At 46.4% G+C, this 23,661-nt stretch overlaps 1 protein-coding gene and 1 long non-coding RNA gene across 6 annotated transcripts in view; one reads left to right on the top strand and one right to left on the bottom strand.

The window, feature by feature from the left end:
* The window catches only part of Katnip (katanin interacting protein), a 165,805-nt gene that overhangs the window by 77,137 nt on the left and 65,007 nt on the right, over positions 1-23,661 (top strand). For 4 of the 5 annotated variants that reach the window (XM_040754736.1, XM_040754733.1, XM_040754729.1 and 1 more), the window contains 2 exons: positions 13,938-14,202; positions 16,299-16,430. In XM_040754736.1, the coding sequence (XP_040610670.1) occupies positions 13,938-14,202; positions 16,299-16,430 (397 nt within the window). The remainder of the gene's footprint in view (positions 1-13,937; positions 14,203-16,298; positions 16,431-23,661) is intronic. The other variant, XM_040754746.1, reaches the window with a different exon arrangement.
* LOC121143260 lies at positions 9,920-21,950 on the bottom strand. Its single transcript, XR_005880452.1, has 3 exons — positions 21,545-21,950; positions 12,524-12,959; positions 9,920-10,206 (listed from the first exon to the last, which is right to left on the bottom strand). It is a non-coding gene; the product is annotated as an uncharacterized LOC121143260 (long non-coding RNA).

The following is a 23,661-nucleotide window of genomic DNA, read 5'->3' as shown; positions in this document are numbered from 1 at the left end:
TGACTGAAGAAGACATCCAGTGTCTTCTTACACATATATGTGCATGACTATGTACACACCTACAAAGCACACATACACACCTCACCCCTTTGCCGCACCCATCAAACATCTCAAATAACACCCGAGAAGTTTGAGCTCACAGTGGATTTTGAAGTGACAGAGCTCACGCTGCATCAGCACTGAGTAGCACACCGGTTGAGGTTGTAATGTCCATTACCGCAGTCTGTGAGATGGGTGCTAGGGATTTGAAGTGAGGAACAGAGAGACCTGTACTGGGTGCCAGGGCCTGGACTATTCTTGGTCTGAGGAGGTGCAGTCACAGGCCAGGAACTGTGCTGGGCTGGTTCTGCTCCAGAAGGTGCCATCGACTGTTGTGGATGTTATTGATGCTGAGCCTGGGAGCCAGATATGCAGCGGGGCCACCCATCAGTGCTGCTTCACGGCACTTCCCACAGCGATAGAGAAATTCCTCTTAGCTGAATCTCTCCCTGGTGAGTGCACAGCTGAGAATGGCAGTGAGAAATGCCAAAATCAAATGAGGATCAGCCAGGCAAGCCTGAATGAAGGGCTGTTCTACAAACAGCTGTACTAGGGCCTTGAAAAGCATCAGAGACACGAGAGACAAGTCAAGTCAAGGAATGCTCTAGGTTAAAGAAAAGTAGAGACACGCCCCACAGTTGTGTGCAGTGAGATCCTGGGCCTGGGAAGGACTGTTGAGTTTTGGGGCAAAGTCAGTAATTGCCAACTTTGAGGAGTTAATAAATTTGAAAATAAGTGACATTATATATGTCACAATATTGGATTAATGTTAAATTTCCTGAGTTTGATTTTTTTTAACTGTGGTCTTTTCAGAAAATGCCCTTTTTTTCCTTTTATTTCTTTTTTTAAAAAAGATTTATTTATTCTCATTTTATGTGTATGGGTGTTTTGCCTACATGTAGACTAACCACGCATGCTTTGTGCCTGTGGAGGCTAGAAGAGGGTGCTGAATTCCCTGGAACTGGAGTTACAGACACTTGTGAGCCACTGTGTGGGTGCTAGGATTGAACCCAGGCCCTCTGGAAGAACAGCCAGTGCTCTTAACCTCTGAGCCTTCTCTCCAGCCCCCAGAAAGACATTCTTATTCTTAGGAGACATGTGCAGAGTGTAGAAGACAGAAGAGACGGTCACAATGTTACAAATACAACAAAATAAAGACTGTACTTAATGTGGGTGGCAGAATGGTAACAGTTGGTGAATGTAGGCAAAAGATATCTGGGTGCCCATTATACTAGTATGATAAATTGTGGGTTTTCCATTTTTCAAAATAAGTTTTAAAAAATTAAAAAGCTTGGCCTGGGAAGATTGCTTAGTGGGTAACACACTTGGCACACAAGTATGAGGACCTGAGTTAGAATTCCCAGAACAAATGTAAAGCCAGTTGAGGTAGCCGGTGCTCTTACTGGGAGGTGGAAGCTGACACAGGAGACTCCCAGAAGCTTCTCAGCTAGCCTGCCATACACAGTAGTAAACAACAAAGACTGTCTCCGCAAGGTGTGAGGCAATGACCCAAGGCTGACCTCTACCTTACCCTCCCAAAATCACTGTGGCAAGAACCACCACTCATCCCACCCCCAACACAGGCAGACAGACAGACAGACAGACGCACGCACGCATGCACGCAGCTACTTGCTCTGCTTTATCAGAACCAAGTCCCTGTGAAGGATGGTGGAAGTAAGAAGACAGACAAGAGCACAGTGGCATCCCATCCAAGTCCTCTCCCCATTTCGATGTCTGCTAATGTGCTGCCAGGTGCTGCACTGAAGGGAGTGCCTGAGTTCCTCCCCAGTGAGATGCAAAATCAGTTAGTTCCCAGTAAAGAGTAAAGCAAAGCCACTAGTTCCTTGGGCCTTCCCACTGAGGTGGGTTCTGATCCTGGGTCTGGGCTCAGATCCCCTTTCCACAGTTCCCCACATGGCTGTAATTACAACAGTACTGGAGAGCACACTTCTTTTTTGGGGGGGTTCTTTTTTTTTAATTTTTTAATTTTAATTTTAAATAGCTTGTTTTACATGTCAATCCCAGTTCCCTCTCCCTCCCCTCCTCCCGCACTCCCCCATCCCCCCCCAGCCTCTCACCCTATTGCCAATTCCTTCCACATAGGGGATATCTAGAGTCTGTCATTTCACTCAGGGTAGGGTCCAGGCACTCCCCTAAGAGTCCAGGCTGAGAGAGTGTCCCTCTTTGTGCTATGGGCACACGATGACTGTTTGTATTCCAGGGATAGCCACTGATCCACTGCTCAGGGCCCCATAGGTTGCACAGGCCTTCTCACTGACACTCACATTCGGGGGGGGGGGGTCCAGATCAGTCCCATGCTGGCCTCCCAGCTGTCGGTCTGGGGTCCAAGAGCTCTGTCCTGTTCAGATCAGCAGTCTCTGCTGGTTTTGCCAGCCCATTCTTTGCCAATTTGGAGAGCACACTTCTAAGAAGACAGTGTTATGTATACAGGTCGTGATGTTAGTGAATGAAAACCCTATTGGGGCTTAATGTGTAAGGTAACAGAATTTGCACACAGGTCATAACCCAGAAACTCCTGGTCCTTGGGAACTGAGGCTGTAGATTAGAACCTACCTCAAAAGGAAGGAGTGAGCTTTGAGATGCTCTGTGGCACAGATACAGGAACTATAAAAGGCAAAAATATTTAAAACCATAGTTAAAAGGCCAAATTGTCACCATGTAAAACTTTTTTACATTTGTTATCTACTTACTTGGGGTATTTGTGTGTGTGTGTGTGTGTGTGTGTGTGTGTGTGTGTGTGTGTGTGTGTGTGTGTAGAATGAGGACAATTTTGGGGAGTTGGTTCTGTCCGTCTACCTGGTGGGTTCTGGGGATTAAACTCAGGTCAGGCTTGTGCCACAAGTGCCTTTACCCACTGGGCCATATTGTTGGTTTCAAATTGACAACTCTTTTTTTCCCCTCTAAAATTTTATTCTTAATTATGCATATGTACATGAACCTGTTTGTAGGTATGTTCATGTGAGTGCAGGTACCCATGGAGGCTAGAGGCATTTGGTCACCCTAGAACTGGAGGTACAGTTGCCTGTGAGCACAGGGAACCAAACTCAGATTCTCTGGAAGAACAATCGTACATGCTCTTAACCCCTGAGTTATTTCTCCAGGCTCTAAAATGATCAACTCCTAAGAGAAACCAAGGCACAAGGAAAGATGCAAGTTGTAATAGGTTATGTCTGTCAGAGTTACTATTGCTGTGGTGGAACACCATGACCAAAAGCAACTTGGGGAAGAAAAGGATTTATTTGGCTTATATACAGGATCGGAGTCCATTGAGGGGAAACCAAGGCAGGAACTCAAATAAACCAGATGGGAACCTGGAGGCAAGAGTTGATGCAGAGGCCATGGAGGAGTGTTGCTTGCTGGCTTGATTCCCCATCTCTACTCCCTGCATGCTCAACCTGATTTCTTATAGAAACCACGACCACCAGCCCAGGGTGGCCCTACCTGTAATGGGCTGGGTCCAATCCACAGCAGTCACTAATAAGAAAATGCCCTATAAGTCTGCCCTATAGCCAGATCTTGTGGAGGCATTTTCTCAACTGAGGTTTCCTCCTCTCAGATGACTTTAGCTTGTGTCCTTGACATAAAACTATCAAGCACATGGGATGAATAATAATGTCCAGATCTTAGAGATTTCAAAGCAGTTTCATTTGCTTGTTTCTTAGGACAGGATATGAGTGTGTAGCCCAGACTGACTTCAAACTCCCAAATCTCCTACTTCAGCCTTCAGAGCACTGGAATAGCCCGTGTGTCTGTGCTGGGTAGTTTTGTGTCAACATGACACAAGCTAAAGTCATTTGGGAAGAGGAAACCTCAATTGAGAAAATGCCTCCATAACATCAGGCTGTAGGCAAGCCTGTAGGGCATTTTCTTATTTAATGATTGATGGGGGAGAACCCAGCCAGTGGTGGGTGGTGCCATCCCTGGGCTGGTTGTTGTCCTGGGTTCTAAAAGAAAGCAGACTGAGAAAGCCATGGGGAGCAAGCCAGTAAGCAGCACTCCTCCATGACTTCTGCATCAGCTCCTGCCTCCAGGTTTCTGCCCAGGGTTTTGAGTTCCTGACTTGACTTTCCTCAGTGATGGACTGTCATCTGGAAGTGTGAGATGAATAAACCCTTTCCTCCCCTTGGTCATGTTGTTTCATCACAGCAACAGAAACCTTATCTAAGACAGTGTCCTACTACCACCTACCTTCAATAAGTTTTAAAGGTGGAACCTTCAGTCAGGATGGAGTTTATGTCCAATTCCAATTGGTCCAGGCAGGTTGGCAAGCTGTTTTGTCAGAGGGATGTGGAAATCTTTTCCCCAAAAGGTGTGTGTGTGTGTGTGTGTGTGTGTGTGTGTGTGTGTGTGTGTGTGTGTGTGTAGGGATGGGGCATTACACACGAAGAGCCACAAAAAGGCAGAAGGTGTTGGATCCCCTGGAACTGGAGTTACATAGGTTGTTATGAGTTATGGGAATTGAACTGAACCATCTCTCCAGCTTCTGGGATCTCATAACTTAAAGAATACACACAAGTGAGATTTCAGGGGAAGGGAAAAACAAGGTAATTCTTGGTAAAGGGAGGGTGTGGGGGTGTGAGTGTGGTGGCTCTTTGTGATACAGGAATGTTATAATTGATGAAGATGGCTTGCTGAACATAAATACAAGATGTGGCAGCATGGTGGACTTGAGTGTGTCTGGAGAAGGAAGCTTGGCTTGTACGAGGGCAAAGCATAGTGGGTTGTGGTGCTGATAGTAAGGCACATGCTTAGCACACATGAGGCCTGGATTCACTGGTAGCCCAAAATAATTATCTTTGCATAAAACAATCACTTTTGTTGTTTGGCCTTTGAGACAGATTGACATTGAATTTAAGATATGGCTGTCTCAGCCTGCAAGTGCTAGGATAATAGATATATTTTGGTTTTTGCACTTTTGTCACATTCAAAAACATAATTCAGCCAGGCAGTGGTGGTACACACCTTTAATCTCAGCACTCAGGAGACAGAGGCAGGTAGATTTTTGTGAGCTTGAGGCCAGTCTGGTCTACAAAACAGCTACCAGGACAACCAGGACTGTTACACAGAGAAACCCTGCCTCGAAAATCCACAAAATAAAACAAACAAAAAAAGCATAATTCAGACCAGAAAGGGGGTGGAGAACAATGCCAACAAGATAGAGTTGGGTAGGAATGACCCAGCATTTGTATCTTGAATAAGCCTTTCTAGGAATGCTCATTAACCAGCTCCTGCCGTAAGTCTGCTGTTGGTCTGCCCATCAGGCTGATTTTCACAAATGTGTCCATTTTCTTACATCTCTTTAGCTTTACATTGTCTGTTAAATTCTTGGATTTTTTTTGTCTATGATGGTATCAAGATGACTCTTCATGGAATATACCTTTCATCTATATGAATATATCAGTGTCAATGCCCATTAAAGGTAGGTGAGAGGACTTGAGAGATGGCTCAGTAGTTAAGAGCATTGGTTGCTCTTGTAGAGGACCTTAGCTTGATTTTCAACACCCACATGGCAGCTCACAACTGTGTATAATTCCAGAACCAGGGGACCTGATTCTTTCTCTGACTTCCACAGGCACTACACACATGTGGCGCACAGACATACATGCAGACAAACAGCTATACACATGAACGTTTAAAAATGAAGAAAAATAGAGTAGTTGAGGCTGCCCCATCTGAATGTTTATCCTCTAGATCTTGAATTGGACAATATTGTCTAGACCTCCCCACCCAGTAGATTTTGTGTGGTACTTTTCTTTTTGTCTTTGGGGCACTGTATTCTTATGAAGTCACTTGGCATGATTTCTAGCATACTTAATTAGTCACCCTTTGGTGCTCTTCTTGACTTAATTTATCTTTCTAAAATGTTAATGCTGAAATTAAAAGTTGTAAGATTGCTAGCTGCTTCTTTTTCATGGATGAGTTCCCCATGCGTCTCTGTGGGGATAATAGTCTTCCAGCTTCTAAAGTCAGCTTCCACCTCTCCTGTCAAACTCTTTTCTTGGGTATTAGTTCTTTCTTAAATTAATCAGGTTTGGTGCCTGTCTCTCAAAGGGCTGAGTCACCAGAGTGTCTGTCCCTTCTTGGTTGTCCTACTACTCCCTGTGCTGTTTGGTGTCTTCTGACATCAGGAGGGGGTGTGAGAGTGACTGCCACATGCTCTGTAAGCTGGGAACCTTGGCTTCTCCTCCAGATGGTGAATTCCCTGTCGACTTTGGGCTGGTTCCTTTTTGGAGCGTGCTCTGCTGTCCTGCCCCTAAGCCCACAAGTTGACTTCACATGCACCCCTAAAGTAGCTGCAACTGTATACCGCCAGACTCCCTCCTGCTTGATCCTGGCTGACTCAGCTGTACACATACACAAGTGTGCCCAGAAACCAGACCACAGCAGCCTTCTGCTGAGTTTTGCTGCCCATATTTGGTTTGTGGCTCTCTGTGCCTCCAGTTCCTCAGGAATGTGCTCTGTGTCTCTCAGAAGTCTAACCGTTCTTGAGCAGCAGCCTCATTTGGTTTCTATCCAGCTTCCCATCTCTGGATCCTTCAGCTGGCCCCGCTCTGCACAGTCTCAGGCATGGATGCTGAGATGGGTGATACTGAGAGGCTCGCCTGGGCTCCTCGTTAGGTCAGATTCAACAGGCTCTCATACCTCATGCTTTTTGACTTGCTGGTCTTTCTGCTTGCCACCCTGCTCCCCGAGACACATTGACTTGCCTTTAGTGGTGGGCTAGTAGACAGAACATCAGGATACTTCATCAATACATCCAGCATGGAAGATAAATTAGTCAGTGAAAATCCAGGGATGGCAGAAGACACCAGAGAAGGAAAAATATTGTACATTCTTTTTTGTTTGTTTGTTTTTTGTTTTTTTGTTTGTTTGTTTTTATGAGACAGGGTTTCTCTGTATTGTTTTGGAGGCTGTCAGTCCAGCCCAGCCTCAAACTCACAGAGATCCGCCTGCCTCTGCCTCCCAAGTGCTGGGATTAAAGGTGTGCGCCACCACCGCCTGGCTGTACATTCTTTCTTTGTTTTTTTTTTGCATGTGTGTTTGCATTATGTATGTGAATGTATGGAATGTATGTATGCATGTTCATACATGTGGAGGTTCATGTGTGAAGGTACGTGTGTGTGTATGAGTATATAGTTTGTGTGTCATATATGTGCATGTATGTGTGCATGTTCACATGTGTGGGCTCACAGTGTAGGTATGTATATCTCTATGTAAGAAGGAGTGTATGTAGGTGTGTGTGTGTACCTGTGTGGTGGTATATGTGTATAGGCCCAAAGTTGTCAGTGTTTTCCTTGGTCATTCTCCACCTTGCTCATTGAGGCAGAGTCTCTTTCTGAACCCAGAGCTCATTGATTCTGGCCAGTCTAATCCAGCTAGCTAGCTTGTCCTGGTGATTCCCTTTCTCTGCCCCTCACATGCTGGGATTATAGTTGGCTACTTTGTCTGCCCAGCTTTTATGCCCAACTTGTTCCAAACTCCAGTTCACACATTTGCATGATACGCACTTTATCTGTTGAGCCATCTCCTTGTCCCCTGTACAATATTTGAATCATAGCGTAAGTCAAAATTTTCTTAGTTTCTATGGAGACTAATAGAGAGAATGTGATTTTAAAATGTACATAATGCACCTGGGCCTGGTGAAACACTCCTGTAAACTCAGAAAGCAGGAGGTACAAGCAGGAGAATCACAAGTTCTAGTGCAGGTGGGGCTATATAAAAAGTCTAAAGATAACCTGGGAAACTTAGTAAGACCCTGATTCATAAAACCAAGAGCTAGGGTGATAGCTCAGCGGTAGAGCATTTACCTGCCCTGTGTAAGGTCTTGGGCTCCATCCTCAGCATTTAAACACACACAGACACAGACAGACAGACAGACAGACAGACAGACAGACAGACAGACAGACACACACACACACACACACACACACACACACACACACACACACCAGAGTGGATCCTAACATTAGGACACCAGTCATGTGCTATGAGCAATTTGTGACTGGAGCCCCTAGGCTGTGGGGGGGAGGTCTCTTATCATTTGAATGTCTTGTTGCCTAGTCCTGAGTCCCATGAGAACAGGAGTGTCATCTATTCTGTCAATCTGTTCCTTGTCTTTATCAGCTGTGTCTGCTTATGAGAGACAGACATTTTCATCAAAAATATTTATTCTGAAAAGTTTTTAAGTTAATTTTTTACATTTGTTTATTTGTTTGTGTGTGGATGTGCACATGTGTGGCAATCAAAGGAAAACTTGTAGGAGTAGCCTTCTTCCTTCCATGTGGTTCTGGAAATCGACCTCATTAGGTCATCAGACTGATACAGGCACCTTTGCCCTCTTAGCCATCTGTTTTGGCCCCAATTCTATTCTTTTTTTTTTTTTTTTTGGTTTTTGGAGACAGGGTTTCTCTGTATTGTTTTGGAGGCTGTCCTGGAACTCGCTCTGTAGACCAGGCTGGCCTCAAACTCTCAGAGATCCACCTACCTCTGCCTCCTGAGTGCTGGGATTAAAGGCATGCATCACCAACACCCGGCTGGCCCCAATTCTTAATTTTAAAGATTACATTAATGTATGTGTGTGTGTGTTTGTGTACTCATGCATGCACACTTGTGTGTTCTTGTGCTGTGGCCTACAGTGGAAGTCAGAGGATAATGTGTACAAATTGTTTCTTTCCTTCTACCACATGGTCTGGGGATCAAATTCAAGTCATCAGGCTTGGTGGCGATTGCTTTTGTCCATTGAGTCACCTCACTGACCCCCAAAATACTTCTTAAATAAATGAATGAATAGAAGTAACATGTCAATAAACCAGTACAGGATAGAAAGTCTTTTGGGCTCAGGAGAGTTGTGCGTTGAACTTAGACCCACTTCATTCCACTTTCTAAGGATGGTCCAGGTATAATGCTCCATCCACTAATGCTCAACATGTGCTGTCTTAGCCTCAGAAAAGACTTTAAGGGAGGCTCAGGGATCCAGAAGTGTCATTCAATCAAAGGAGAGTGGCCTGGTGCAGTTGGTGGCAGTAGGGCAGGCTGTGCACATGGAAGCAGGCTAGGAAGCTGAGAGCACTGATGCCAGGGCCAGAATACAAAGCTGATACCAGTTCTCCAAGTAGCATCAATAGAGACCAAGGTTCAAGCCACAATTTTGTGTGAGACATTCCACATCTAAACCATAGCACATACTTTAAGACATATACTAACTCCTGGCAGCTTTGTGTCAAAGGTCACCAGTTCCCTGCTGATCAATGACAGTGGTCACCCAGCATGTGCCTTCGGTTCTTCTGGAGACATCTGCTCTGAGTTGGTACCTGGCAGGGAATTGGGGTGGTCAGTAGCCTAGCCCTGGACTCAGCCAGTCATCATCTGAACACTAGCTCTGCCATGACCAGCTGTGTGTCCTTGGGCTTGTTCTTCACCCCACTGAACCAAAATGATGCCATTTACTGCACCATGGTGTCAGAGGCACACAGCCAGTCTAGCTGGTTCCTGGTATACAGCAGCAGCTTGGCGCTTGAAGCTGCTGTGGCTGTTGCTGATGACATGGATATTGTTACTAGGTCTTTGTGAGACCTAGGTATTTGATAGCCACCCAGTTTAATCTTAGCCCACCAGAGAGAGGATACTTGTGGACAGTTACTGGGCTCCTGGCCATCAAACTCTAGCTACATTTTAGCAGTGATTTCTATAACCATGCCTTCCATTTTCAGCATCCAGTGCCTTACCCCTCCCAATTCCCCATGGGGAGGGCACTTTTGTGTAATCATCAGCTCAGTCCCTGTGATGTCTGCACTCTGGCCTCCACATGGATGGCTTTGGTTCCTGAACTTAGCATTTGAATCATTGAGCACGGAAATTGAATATAATCAAGTCTTAAAGTAAAGTATAAAGTAAATTTTCCCAGAGAAAATTCTGGGTGACAACTTCAAAGCCCCTTATAGATCCCACAGCAGGTCACTGCTTTGAAGTGCAGGCAGATTGGCTTTCAAAGTCATCATCCCAGCCAAGGTCCTGCTCTCTCAGATGGAAAGGTTCTGAATGGTTCTTTCTAGAGGGAATACTGCTTCTTAGCTCAGCTCCCCTTGCTTCTGGAACAGATGGTTTCAAATCACATGAGCATCCTAGGTTTCTCAGGTCTTTCACCTTCTGCAAGCAAATGGAGTATTTTTCTTAGTGAAAAAAGTACAGCCAAGTTGAGTTTAGGTGCTCTCGCTTGTGCTTTGTGTCTGTGTATTTATATACTTGTGAATACAGTTTGTTCTTTACATTTACCTTGATTTATGGAAGAAAAAGGAGGCAGATTGAAACAGGGATTATTGAAATTCACGTTCTTTGGCATGAGAAATACTACTAAGCGATGAGTTGACATTGAGCCACGGGAGTTGCCATTTGCTTTTCTTTCTGCCAGCTCCCCCAGCACACTGTGTGCTCCAGGGAGGGCAGCGGTCTTGTCTCCTTGTTTCTGCTGTGACCAGCCATCAGCACAGCATCCCAACAAACATGGGCACATGCTTGATGACACCCTGATTCATAAAATCAAGAGCTAGGACTGTAGCTCAGTGGTAGAATACTTACCTGCCAAGTACAAAGTCCTGGGTTCCATCCCCAGTGTTTAAACTCTCTCTCCTCCTCTCTCTCTCTCCTCTCTCTCTCTCTCTCTCTCTCTCTCTCTCTCTCTCTCTCTCTCTCTCTCTCTCTCTCTCTCTCTCTCTCTCTCTCTCTCTCTCTCTCTCTCTCTCTCTCTCTCTCTCTCTCTCTCTCTCTCTCTCTCTCTCTCTCTCTCTCTCTCTCTCTCTCTCTCTCTCTCTCTCTCTCCCTCCCCCGAATGGGTCCTACAGTTAAGGCACAGGTGGTGTGCTATGAATAGTTTGTGACCCAGGAGCTATTGGACTGCAGGGGATCTCTTATGGAATGGCTGCCTTTGTTATTGGTGGAAAACTACCTCATCATGTTTCCTGTTGGTGGGTCATGTTGAATGTAGTAGAATCAGTCTTACCTTGGTTTTCTAGAAGGAGTAAGGATTAGTGGCTAAGAGAAGTCCCACCTCTGTCACTTAATCACTGTGAGAAGTCACACAAACTGAGGGACTCTGTTCTTTAGGGATCCCCATAAATATAGGGCTGCAGTCACATAAATGTGGAGTTTCAGCCCTGTGAAAGTGGCAAAGTAACAAAAGAATCCTGCTCATTGGCCCTGGCTGTATGCTTCCCGATGTTTCATGCCTGGAACTGACTGTGGATGGAGCTTCACTCTGCTTTGGATGTCAGTGTAGACTGCTCTGGACACTAGGACGGAGTGGATTTCAAGGACAGTGATAGGACTCACTCTCCTGATTGACTCCCATTTGTTTATTTGAAAAGTAACTGGAACTGGGTGGTCGATGGTGCATGCCTTTAATCCCAGTACTCAGGAGGCAGAGGCAGGCAGATCTCTGAGTACAAGGCCAGCTAGTTCCAGGACAGCCAGGGCAACACAAAGAAACCCTGTCTCAGAAAAAAAAGTATCTAGGCCAAAAACTAGAGGTTCATGAACAGAGAGGGCTTTTCCTAGGAACTTAAGCTTACCACATTGAGAGTTATTACCAAGTTCAAGTGGTCACAGGGCTTCAGGTTTTTTTGTCTGACCGGGTTATTGTAAAGATCAAATAAGAAGGACCTGAATAATATACAGAGCTCAAAACATTACTCTGCTATAAAAGATTGAGTTGAAACTCAGGCTGCCATTCAACGGCAGGCCACCCAGGAACTCGTGTTTCCCTGGAGAGAAAGAGTAAGTCTGTTGACCTCCAACTTCCCACCACAGCCAGTCTTTGATGACATGAGCCAGGACCTCAGTGTGGCTCCCATGAGGCCTGCACAGACCACCTCAGCATTATCTTTTGTGTGTGCTTGCTCTGATGCAGGGCTTCTTGACTTCAACAGTCAGCACTGTGACCAGATCATTCTTTGAAGTGGACGTTGTCTGCTGCCTTCCAGCAAGTCCAGCATCATCATTGCTGGCTCCCACCGACTAGCTGTCAGTAGCACTCTATCAATACATGTTGTGATTAAAATGGTTCTAGTCATTGCCAAATATCCTCTTGTTAGGGAGAACTTTGCCTAGTTCAGACCATGGCTTTATTATCACAATACAGTATATCAGGGGCATGGGAAGTCAAATGATGGAGGTCAAAGTGTGGCTTAGAGGAGTAAATTAACTTGCTAAGGGTCCTGTCATTGAAGTCACCTCCTCTAAGGTGTGGAGGTGTGTCCTGTCTCTGTTAAGTCACCATTCAGGCTTCTGTGTAATTTATTACTCATTCAGCAAGTATTTACCAGGTCCCCCTATGCTCTAGACAGTAGTGCAGTTGCTAAGTAACCAGCCCTGTTGCTGATACAGGGTAGGACTATATCTGGAAAAGACACAAATTTATATTGTGTTCCTACTGCTGCTGCTGCAACTTCCCATTGCTTTAGCAGCTTACCTGTCAGTGCTGGGAATCAGAGGTTCAAACTCACAGTCATCAGACTGAACTCAAGGTGTTGGTAGGCCTGTGCTTCTTCTGCAGGCTCCAGGAGAGAATCTGGGTCCTAGAGGTGCCTGCTTTGCTTGGCCCCATCCTTCCCAGCCAGAGTCAGCACCCTAGCATCTTTTCTCCTTCCTGATATCTGCTTCCTTTCTTAGATCTTGCTGACATTGCTCTTCTTGCCTCTCATGATTGCTCCATAATTCCTTCAGGCCTGCCTCGGTGATCTCAGCAAATCCTTAATTTCATCTGGGAAGGCCCTTTATCTTAGAAGGGCACATGTTCACAGGTTCCAGGAAACATCTTTTGGGGACTTTGATTAAGTCTACTATTATCCGTTCTCTGCTCCTTCCTCCACCCCTGCCACCCGTAGCAAGATTCACATCTGTTTTACCTGCGGAAAAACAGACATAAGCATTTGAAACGAGGAAGAAAGGAATGATCAACTGCATCAGTTTCAAAGAGTCTGGGCCTGGGAGTAATTCTCTGTGTCCACCCTCCGCCCTCAGTCCCCGTGCAATCCTCAGGGTCTTGCTTCCTCGGGGAGGACAGCATGTGTTTGCAGATGAGTCTCTCCTGACCCTTTCCTGCTTGTAGACCGGGCACTCTGGCAGCCTTTTTTCATTTGGCCTTTCATGCTCCTGCCCCGTTCTAGCCTAAGTGTTTCTGGCAGCTGGATGTTCTGAGAAACCGCATGGGTTACTATGGATGTCTGTAGGACTCCCTCCATTATATTCTCCTTTTCCTCCCCAATCTTTAAACAAGGCCCTGGTTCCCTTCCCCTGGCAGCGCTTCCCTCAGGTCTGTCTCCTGCCTCCTGTATTTTGCTCAGTCGCTAGAGGAAAGCAGACCTTCAGCTTGCCACTTAGAAATCTGTCCGGCTAAATACCACAGTTTTCACACTGACAAGCTCTGTGTCCTATGGAACCTCAGGACACAGTTGCCTCAGAATTTTTTACATGACAGAATCCCTTTCATCCAGCTACTTGTCCCTCATTTTTCTGAGCCCACGCTAGTGGTAGCTGTCACATCCAGGTTTCCATTATCAGTCAGTTTGAGTTTCTCCACTTATTTTAAATACATGCGCAATAAATACAAATGATGGTAACAGACTAACCCCTGAAAGCAAATCCCAGTGAAATGCTTCCTCTTATAAGAATGGCCTTGGCCGTGGTGTGTCTTCACAGTAGTATAACAGTGACTAGTACAGTACCATAAGTACCACTCCCTCATGTTCATTCCCCTCTGACCTTTGTTTTCCCATCTTCAAAGCAACAGCAGCATCCTGGTTGAGATGCTGCTGGACATTGGGTGGAGTCATTCTTTGGTTCACACAAGTCCTTACCTTTCGTGTCTCCTGGACTGTCTGCAGGAGCTGAGGAAAGGTTTGGGACTCAGCACAGACTTCCAGACGCAGGAGGATGGCTCCAGTGATGAGTATGACTCTATTGAGGAAGACGTCCTCTCTGAAACTGAGACTGAGGACCTCGTACTGCCAGGCCACACCAGCGATGAGTTCCCTCTTCCCAGCCAGGACACAGTGCAGAAGGATGTCCCCAAGGACCAGGAGCTGGAAGGCTGGCCTCCCCAGGGCACTGACACCCTTGTGGTGATGGAGTTTAACCCAGCTTCTAAAAGTGAGCTCTTCTCATGAACCGTTTTTGTCCTCAAGTGTCTCTGTATCTAGTCCTAGGACTCAGTGTTCCACAGTGCTTAGAAACTCAGCTCAAGTGAATTACAGGCCAGAGGAAACCATCTGGGCCCTGTGTACTGAGAGGGAAAGGTACCCAAAGGCTTCCAAAGACCATGGGCTTTCCCATGGGAACTGCTCCAGTGCATTGTGGGAAATGCAGTGGCATCTGCATGTCACCTGACTAATGCAAAAGGGACCTTGGATAGCTTTAAAGGTCAGAGCTGGAGTTGGGCCCGTTGCCCTCCCCTTCCCTCCCTACTGTCCTCTACCCCTCTTTTCTTCTGCCCTCTTTCCTCCTCTCCTCCCTCCGATTGCTTCCCCTCTTCTATCAGATTGCCCTTGAGTTAGTTCCATTCTGAGGCAGCTTTCAGGCATTCAGAGGCTCAGTTGCCTTCACAAGAGATGAGGGCCTTGTAGAATCACTGGAAAGTCAGCTTCTCTTTCCCAAATGTCCTAGGTTTGGCTCTCAAAAGTCCCAGTAGAAAGTCTGCCGCAGGTCACTGCCATTTCAGAACTAATCTCTTAGGGGCAGATGAGCCAGGCTAACCGATGACTAAGGGGTGTGACTGCCTCCACCCATTTGTGTGCAGAGGAGGTATGGCTAAGGAGAACCCAAGGGCATAAGAAGGAAGAGAGGCAGGCAAAAATATCCGCTGTACGCATGAGGAGGCTTTTCAGAAAACAACCTCGCAAAGCAAAGGGAACACTATTGAGTGGGACTTGAGTGGTGGGGACACCTACTGAAGGTGACCTCTGACAGTTACAGCAAGATGCAGGTGGGGGTGAGCTGCTGCAGCTGGAGTAGTTGGACCACCTCAGTGGAGGTAGTGCTGGCCTGATGCTGGGCCTGCCTTCCCGAGGCAGGGGCTCCAAGGGGGCAGGGCGCTTGGTGTGCAGAAAGAAGCACAGGAGAAAGGGTCAGTGTGGCTGGAGCCCATTGAGTGTGAACAGGTGTAGTGTGTTAGGGAACACCTCAGGCTTGGGTAGTCTCCTCCTGAGTTTGCTTGGTTCCCAGGTCAGGAGGTCCCTGAGTGCAGGGACCAAAACTGTCCCTGACTTTGGGGTCTTTAGGTGTTTTCTCATCTGCCCTCCATCCCCCACCTTACACTTGTCCTGTGTGTGACTTTCGTGGCCTTCAAAGGTTTGACATGCTAATTATACACCTTCCCATATACACTAAGATACAGAAATGAATCCAGGGCTGGGCCTGTGGCCCAGAGTGGAACACTTGCCTACCATGCCTGACCCCTGGTTCTGGATTCTGTCTCAAGCACCACATACACACACTTCATAAAAACCATCTTCCATCTGGCATCAGAAGTCACCTATGTGCCACTAGTGCTAAGGACTCTTTTGGAAACTGATCTGAAGAGGGTAGGTTTGGCAGCAGTCTGAACCTCCAGCCAGGACAGGCTTCAGCCCCCAAGCCATCATCAAGCCGGTGTCTGTGCTGTTCCCACACCTGGTGGCCCTGAAAACACCCCAGTCACTCACAAGAACCCCTCTTCATCATCACCGTGCACACCTTTGCCAGCCTTGTCCTCTGACTCTGCTTCGTGACTCTTGTCTGCATCCTTTTTTCTTGTGTGTTCAGCCGTCCTTTTCTCCAGCTAGACTATGAGCCCCTGAGGACTGCAAATGCATTTTACTGTGCCCCTTCATCTCCAAAATGCCCTTGCTGGCACCATTACTTGCACCAATTAAAGCCAGTGCCTCATTGGCTTGCCAACCACCCTAACTTTCTGAGCAAGTACCTCACCACAGTGGCTGTCTGTGTGCGTGCATACACTGTTAGATAAGGACCTCTCCTGTCTGGAAGTGTTAGCCACTGAAACCTGTGTCTGTTCCAAAGCATCTCATTTATCTATCCAGTGCTGTCTACAGATTCCCACAATCTCCTACTAGCAAGGTTCCTGGTACAGAAGAATTTGATAAATATTTGCTGAGTGAATAAGTGAACACATGATAAACAAATGTCTGAGAGGAATGCCCTGATCTCTCTGTGCTCAGTGACTGACAGAATCCATTGCTTCCCCACAGGTAATAAAATGGAGAGGGTTTTGTCTGCTAAGCGGAAGGACAATGCTGAAATCTTCATCCCTAGCAAACCAGAGTCAGTCCTGAATCTACAGCCCCCCACTGTGTTCCCAGACCAGGAGAGGGCCTGCTCCAGTAAGAGTTGGGGGCCCTGAGTGAGTTGGGGGGTGAGGTGGGTACTCCCAGTGGGCACCATGATGAACTTCTTGCTTCTTCCTTACACTCTTTGGAGGACTGAGCTGGCCCTGAGTCACTTGCTGCAGTTTTTTTCTAGTGCTCATTAAAGTGTTATTATTATTAATATTTTAAATTACTTTTTCCAATGCTGGATGTGAAATCTATATTTCACTTCCTTTTCCTGTGATAAAGTAACCTGACAAAAGCAACTGAGGGAACAGGGGGCTGATTTTGGCTCACAGCTCTAGGTTATGGTACCACAGTGGCAGGGAAATCAAGGCAGGAATTTGAAGCAGCTAGTCATCATAGTCAAGAGCAGAGAACAAACGTATGCATGCTCACACTAGGCTCACTTTCTCCTTTTTTATACAGTCCAGAACCCAAACCCAGGGAAGGTGCCACCTGCTTCTTGGCTGGGTCTTCCCATATCAATAAACGTAATTAAGACAATTGCGCACAGACATGCCCAACCTGACCTAGACAGTCCCTCATTGAGGAGGACTGTCAGATTGGCAATTAAAACCAAACATCAGAGAGTCCATATAGTCCATAACCCAGCCCTGACATGTTTATTACTTCTCATAGTTAATATTACCACCTTTAAAAGGTAAACCATATTTGAACTAAAGCCATTGTGCTCACTGGATTTGTTCCTAGTGCTCCCTGAACAAAATGCCATCCACGGTGTTGACAGGGACATCCTCCACATGTGTAGGGAAGGTTGCTTCAGGCTCCCTTCCATCTGTGGCAGAATGACCCTTGCTCGTGACACTCTCCTGTGTGTGTATCTCTGTGTCCACACTTAGAAGTTCTGTAGACACCGGTCACGTTGCTTCCACCCCGTGGCCACATTTTAGCTTCATCATTTGCAGAGACCCTTTTTTATAATGAAGACACATCCACATACACTGGGACTAGGATTCAGTAGGTGTGTCTGTGTGTCTGTGTGCTGCTGGCAACTAAACCCAGAACTTTGCAAATAATCGGCAAGTGCCACTGAGCCATACCACCAGCCCATCAACATCTTCTTAGAAGATAGGATTCAAGATTCAACTCAGCTGTCACTTTGGCAGAGCCTAATTAACTAATTCATAATATTCTTCTCTCCAAGTTTAGTCATAGTCTAACAGATTGAGGAGATGGAGATGAAGGATAGGGAAAAGCACAGGAAGTGAGAGCCCAGGAATGGATGATGGGCGCCTGAGGTGAACATTTTCCTTGCTCCATGGCAAAAAACACACAAATGCACAAGAATCCACTTATTATCCAGTTGTCTATAGAAAATCTGAATACCCATAGTTTCTGGGAATTGTTTCATAGATGCTGTTTGAGATGGAGTCCTCCCTCTGAATAGCTTTATCAGTCTTAAAGGTGGTTACCATGAAAGGTTATTGTTTTGTCACAGTCTGTTCAGTGCCTGGCTCCCTCTAGCAGCCAAATTATCTCAAGTTTGATAGTTAAGGTGAAAGTGGAAAGCTGGCCTTGTCACCACAGTGTCCTGGGTACAGTTGGATCACAGTGGCCAAAGCTGTCTTCAGAAGGCAGCAGACTGATGGCCAGGCCAGTCATAGATGGAGCCCCAATGAAGCACTTGGCTTTGTTATGGGAATAGGTTACAGGGGAAGTGCGTTTCAAATCACAGAACTAGGCAGAGAAAGCTGGAATGGTCACACCACTAAGGGTACAAGGGCCAAAGACATCCAGAGAAGGCATTAAAGTCAGCATCCCGTTGTCCCATTGATTCTGAGGGTGGGCTGCTCATGCATGTTACCTTGCATTTGGGTGGTTGGTTGTGGTTTGGGTGTATAAAAAGGGTTCTTAAAGTCTTTCTTGCAAATGAGCCTTTCATTGTTATAGTTGCGTCTTATCACTTGTGTCACTTTTTGCCATCATAGAGCTTCTCAGTTTCTTTTGGCTAGTGTTTATGGCCTGTATCTTTATTCCATTCTTTTCCTTTCAAACTTCCTACATCTCTATATTTAGGTTTGTTTTTTTTGTTATAAACAGGATGCAGTTGGTTTTTATTTTTATCCTCCAACAATCTGTGTTTTAATGGGAGCATTTAGTCCACTTACACTTAATGTAATTGCTGATGCATTTGAGTTTAAACCTGCAATCTTATTATCTGCTTTTTTATTTGCTTTGCCTGTTTCATGTCCCTCTTTCTTCCCTCTCTTGCCTTCCTTTGAACCAATTGCCTTGTATTATTCCTCTTTTCCCTCCCTATTAGATTGTTAGTTATACATTCTTTTATTCTTTTACTCATTACTAGAGATTGCAGTGTGCATCCCTGACTTATTAGCATCTACTTTAAATTAGCGCATTTACCGCTTCTAATTCAGCAGAAAGACCTCCAGCTCGAAATGTTTGTTCCCCTCCTATTTTAAATGCTATCGTATTCATTTTAACTCCCTGCAGATTTCAAATCCCATTAGACATTGTTATTATTGTTGTTGTTTTATACAGTCAGTAGTAATTTTGAGGCATCTACACTGTTGACCTTTCCACACTCCTCACTCCCAGCTGTTTCCAGGTCACTCTCACTGTCATCCCCTTGAGTCCATCACAAGCTATGCTCAGCTTCTCAGCTTCCAGCTTGTGGTAGCTTTACTCGGCATCATGAGCACCTTGAGGAGGAGGCCTCTCAGGTGTCTTCACCTTCTGCCTGCCCGCTTCTGGCCCTGTGCTATTTCTTTCACAGTCCCTTCCCTCCCCGTAGGGACACAAATCAACTTCTGTAATATTCAGACCAAGTTTTCTAGTATTGCCTCAGTGAAACACTGTCAAATTAGGTAGTCTGCCATTCTAGAGTAGTAACCCATTGCCTGCACTCTCTAAAACTTTGTTTCTCCTTTTATCCCTTTCCTTTGGCCAAGCTTATACCACTGACCTTGTGTCAATTAAACATGCATTTAACATGGAGCACCATTCTCCTCACTCAGTGTCATGGTCCCTCGTTCTCAGTCATGGCCTGTATTATTCCAGTGTTTATTCATATGTTTTATAAAACTAATGGGGTATCCTTCCAAAGACTTCTTGTCTTCTAGAAGGTGGGTGAAAATTTCTTTCTGATGTAGAAAGTTTGCTGTCCCTGTTTTCAGGATCTAGGGAAGTGATATATCAGAGACACTTTTCCCAGACAAGCCACCAGCTGCAGAAATACAGTAACACTGTCAGTGTGAGTTGAGTTAGGGGATGCTGACAGCCCTGTAGTTAGTGTTCCTGTCCAAACACCTGCAGCACAAACACCATATGTCAGAGTCCAGAGTCTCGTAACATTACAGTCAGTCCTTATTAACAGCGAGTGATAAAAGTTCATGCTGGCTGGGTATGCTGGGGTATGCGCACCTGCATCCACACTGACTGGCTGTGCTGGGGTATGTGCACCTGCATCCACACTGACTGGCTGTGCTGGGGTGTGACTCCTGCATCCACACTGACTGGCTGTGCTGGGGTGTGACTCCTGCATCCACACTGACTGGCTGTGCTGGGGTATGCGCACATACAATCCCAGTACCTGAAAAGTGGAGCAAGAGAATCAGGCATTCAAGGTCAGACCCAGATACATAGTGAGTTTGAGACTAGCCTGGATTATATGATATCCTGTCTCAAAAAGAAGAAAAAAATCAGACACCCTTAGTAACAAAGGAAATGAATTGATGACTCACCATAGACACAAAAGGCCTAGATCTGTGGGTGGAGTCTTAGGCCTGTTAGGTTCAGGTGCTCACTCAGGCTGTTATCAGAAAGCTATTTCTTCTGAACTCAGATCAAGTAGTTATCAAACTTGAACTTGCCTCAGACCCCTACTCTCTGACTCAGTGGCTCTAACCCCTAAGCATTTGTTCCCAAGGGTTCTTGAGTGCCTCTGAGGTTACTGGTGAGGAAACTCACTGTGGGAACCACTTCTCTCACACAGACAGGCAGGCATTTTATCGCTGGCCAGAGATGGCCCAGGGGCTCCAGGCTCCCTTTCTCTCTGCTCTACAAGCCCAAGTGGGGGAAAGAATGCTCCATTCCTAATATTCACAGTGTGCATTCAAGAGTCCCATGTTTCTTGGCCCAGGCTGTGGCCTCTGTGGGCAGGGAGAAATGTATTAGTCTGAGAAGACTATAGAAGGAATGTCTCCCTGAATGACACTATGGGTGCTGTGAGGGTCCCTGTATGAGGACAACAGAAGCAACTGCATGCTCCTTCCACATGGGAGCCAGGCACACAGGCCATTGCTCTAGAGCGGCTGTGGCTGTGGCACTGTGCTGACAGAGACAGCTTAAGGGAAGCAGGATTTAACTTGGCTCATGGTTTATTCCCTGGTCACTTAGATTAGTTTCCTGGTCTGTTTTAAAACAGAACATCATGGTGACTGGAGTGTGCCAGGGAACAACTTCTTCATGATAGACAGGAAGCAGAAGAAAAAAGAATACAGAAAGAGACCAATGCAAAATCTAGGCCCCAGGGATGTGTCCCTAGGGGTCCACCCCATTCAACTAGTCCCTACCTTTCACCGGTTCCCAATAATGCCATCCTATTTCCATCAAGAGGTATTCTGTTCATTGGGTTAGAACTGTAAAGGTGTAGACTTTTTGGGAAACTTCTCACAGGCTCACAGGTGTGTTTCACTAATCTCCCAGGCAGGTCTTAAGCTAATCACGTTGACAATTAAGATAATCATCACAGGCTTACATGTCAATGGGTGTATTAGATAAACCTCACATCACCAGCTTTTCCTGGTATTTTGGTTCTTAGAGCAGTGCATTAATGAGGGTTCGCTAGAGCAGCAGTTCTCAACCTGTGGGTCACAATGCCTTTGGGGGTCAGATGACCCTTTCACAAGGGTTGCATATCAGATAACCTGCATAAGTGAGATATTTATGTTACAGTTCATAACAGTAACAAATGTCATGATCTGAAGAGGAAATGTCCTCTTGATCACATTTGTAGAATGACTGATTGATCTGCAACTGGTGGTTCTGTTTTGGGAGGTTCTGGAAACTGGAAGGAAGTAGGTCTCTGGAGACATGCCTGGACAGGAACTTTGTCACGGCCCTTTCCCTCCCTCCCTGCTCCTCACCTGCCACGAGGTGGACAGCCTCCTCTTCCCTGTCCTGCTGTCACAGAGTTCTGCCTTCTGTGGGCCTGGAATCAGCAGGACCAGGGCAGTGGGCTCAAGCACTGAGGTCTTTCCTCCTCTTGTTTCCATAAGGTATCCATCTGGTCATGACAATGAGGGAGCTGACTAGTACAGCATCTCTCTGCAGTTCCTTAAACGAAGTAGTGGAAATCCCATAGCATATAACCCACACATATTTCACTGTGGGCTGCTGCTTTGTGATCAACACAATGGATGCTTGCTGATCTCACATTTCATCTTTGCCACTGCAGCGGGTTCCTGGGTGACCCTGTAAGACCCTGGAATGTAGTCAGAGGCAGTTTTGTGTGGTTCTGAATTGGAGCCTGTTGAGGCACAGCTGGTAGAGAGGTGGGTCACCTTGTGGTAGGTTCTTTGTGATGTGTTGAATTCATGGCTAATCTCCTGGATGACATACCTTTTGTTTTTAGCTAAGAGAAGAAAGCCAAGCACCAGGGAAGCAAAGGGAGTGGAGTTACTGGAAGAGGGATGGTTCTCCATCCAAAAAGAGCAGTTTGGGATAAATTAAAATGTGCAATTTGGCTTTTGCTAGTGGCTCAGATTTACGAAGCGAATAAATCCACTATTCCCTGGATCCAGTATGAGAATAAATTCACCATCATGTGGCATGCAGGCCAGTGTTGGTACAAGTGAGAGATGAGGGCGTCAAAAAGAGTTAAAAGGTGGTGCAGTGGGAGGCAGCACACAGGAAGGTGGTGACTGTTGGCGGTGTGACTTGGGGGACTCAGATTCTGCAAAGGCAGCATCTGTACAGTCCTGGTGGTAGAACTGCAGAGCCACCTCTTCCTAGAGAATGGTGACAATTTTACACCCACCTTCTTAGCACACTGTTGCTAGAAGGGCACAAACAGCGCCTGTGATTGAGGGTCACCATGTAGCTCTTTGGGCACTGATTTTTGAGTGTTGTGGACAGGAGAGAGGGGAATGTAGTTAAGGGCTGTGAGAGTTTTGGAGTCTGCTTGTTCTGGCCAGCGTCCTGTCAGCGGGACATTTTCTGATGCTCATTGAGCTCCATACATGGTCCTAGCTGCTTATGCACAAGACCATCTGGAGGGTCTACAGCAGGTGTGGGCTATTCAGCTGCACTTTACTAGTTAGAGATTGTATGCCAGTCACAAGCACTGAGATTTACAGGGCTTGAGACTGAATTTCCCCCACCCATTCCTTTGACAGAAGTTAGAATGCCAGATGCAGACATGCAACAGTGAAAAAGATGGCCTTAAAGAGTAGCTGAGGCCCATGGGGTTCCCCAGGAACCCAGAGGCAAGCTCTCCAGCCTTCTGCCAACCATTTTTAACCTTGCTGCCCCATTCCAGCCCCCGATCATTCTTCAGCATGCCAAGCTCTGCCTTCCTTAGGGACTTAGTACCTGCCACTCCTTGGTCTGCAGCAGCCTCCCCTCAGATGTCCTGTTCTCTGACTTCATCTTGAGTGATGGTTATGTCCACTTCCATCATGTCTTAGTGCCTCCATATCTGTCCCAGCCTTATGATGGTAAGGTAAGTGAAGGCTGGGGATAGCTGTCCCACCTACTGCCATTGCCTTGTACCCAGAGCAGTGTCTCCCTCAACCAGGGAAGCCCACAGTATGGTGTGGTTTAGGAGCCTGCCACTCTGCACCTCTCACCAGGCTGGGAGCCCATTCCTGCCTCAGCCACTCTGGAGTCATAGTGAGTCTGTGGGTTAGGATCTCCAGCAGAGAAGTCCAGCACCACTGCCTTAAGCTTCCTCCCTCCTTGTCTCCTGTCTCATGGCTATTTTAGGTACACAAGGCTTTTTACACTGCATGTGGTCCTCACCACCATTTCACCATTTACCCACCGGCATTCCCATAATGTTAAGTATTCCACATTCACATATATAGCGTTTATTTGTCTCCATGAGGAGCACGGTCCCATGTGGGGAATGGTGGCTGGCATTAAGAAGCACACCTATCCCGGGCACGTGACTGGCAGGCAGTCTCGCTGCCCAGTGCCAGTCTCGATTCCCTGGCCTTTTCAGTCACTCTGACTCTGGCTGGCTGAGAGGGGCATCCTCTAC

Source organism: Mesocricetus auratus, unplaced genomic scaffold (assembly GCF_017639785.1).
Source record: "Mesocricetus auratus isolate SY011 unplaced genomic scaffold, BCM_Maur_2.0 Super-Scaffold_4256, whole genome shotgun sequence".
NCBI lineage: Eukaryota > Metazoa > Chordata > Mammalia > Rodentia > Cricetidae > Mesocricetus > Mesocricetus auratus.
This window is presented reverse-complemented; position numbering and strand designations above follow the sequence as displayed.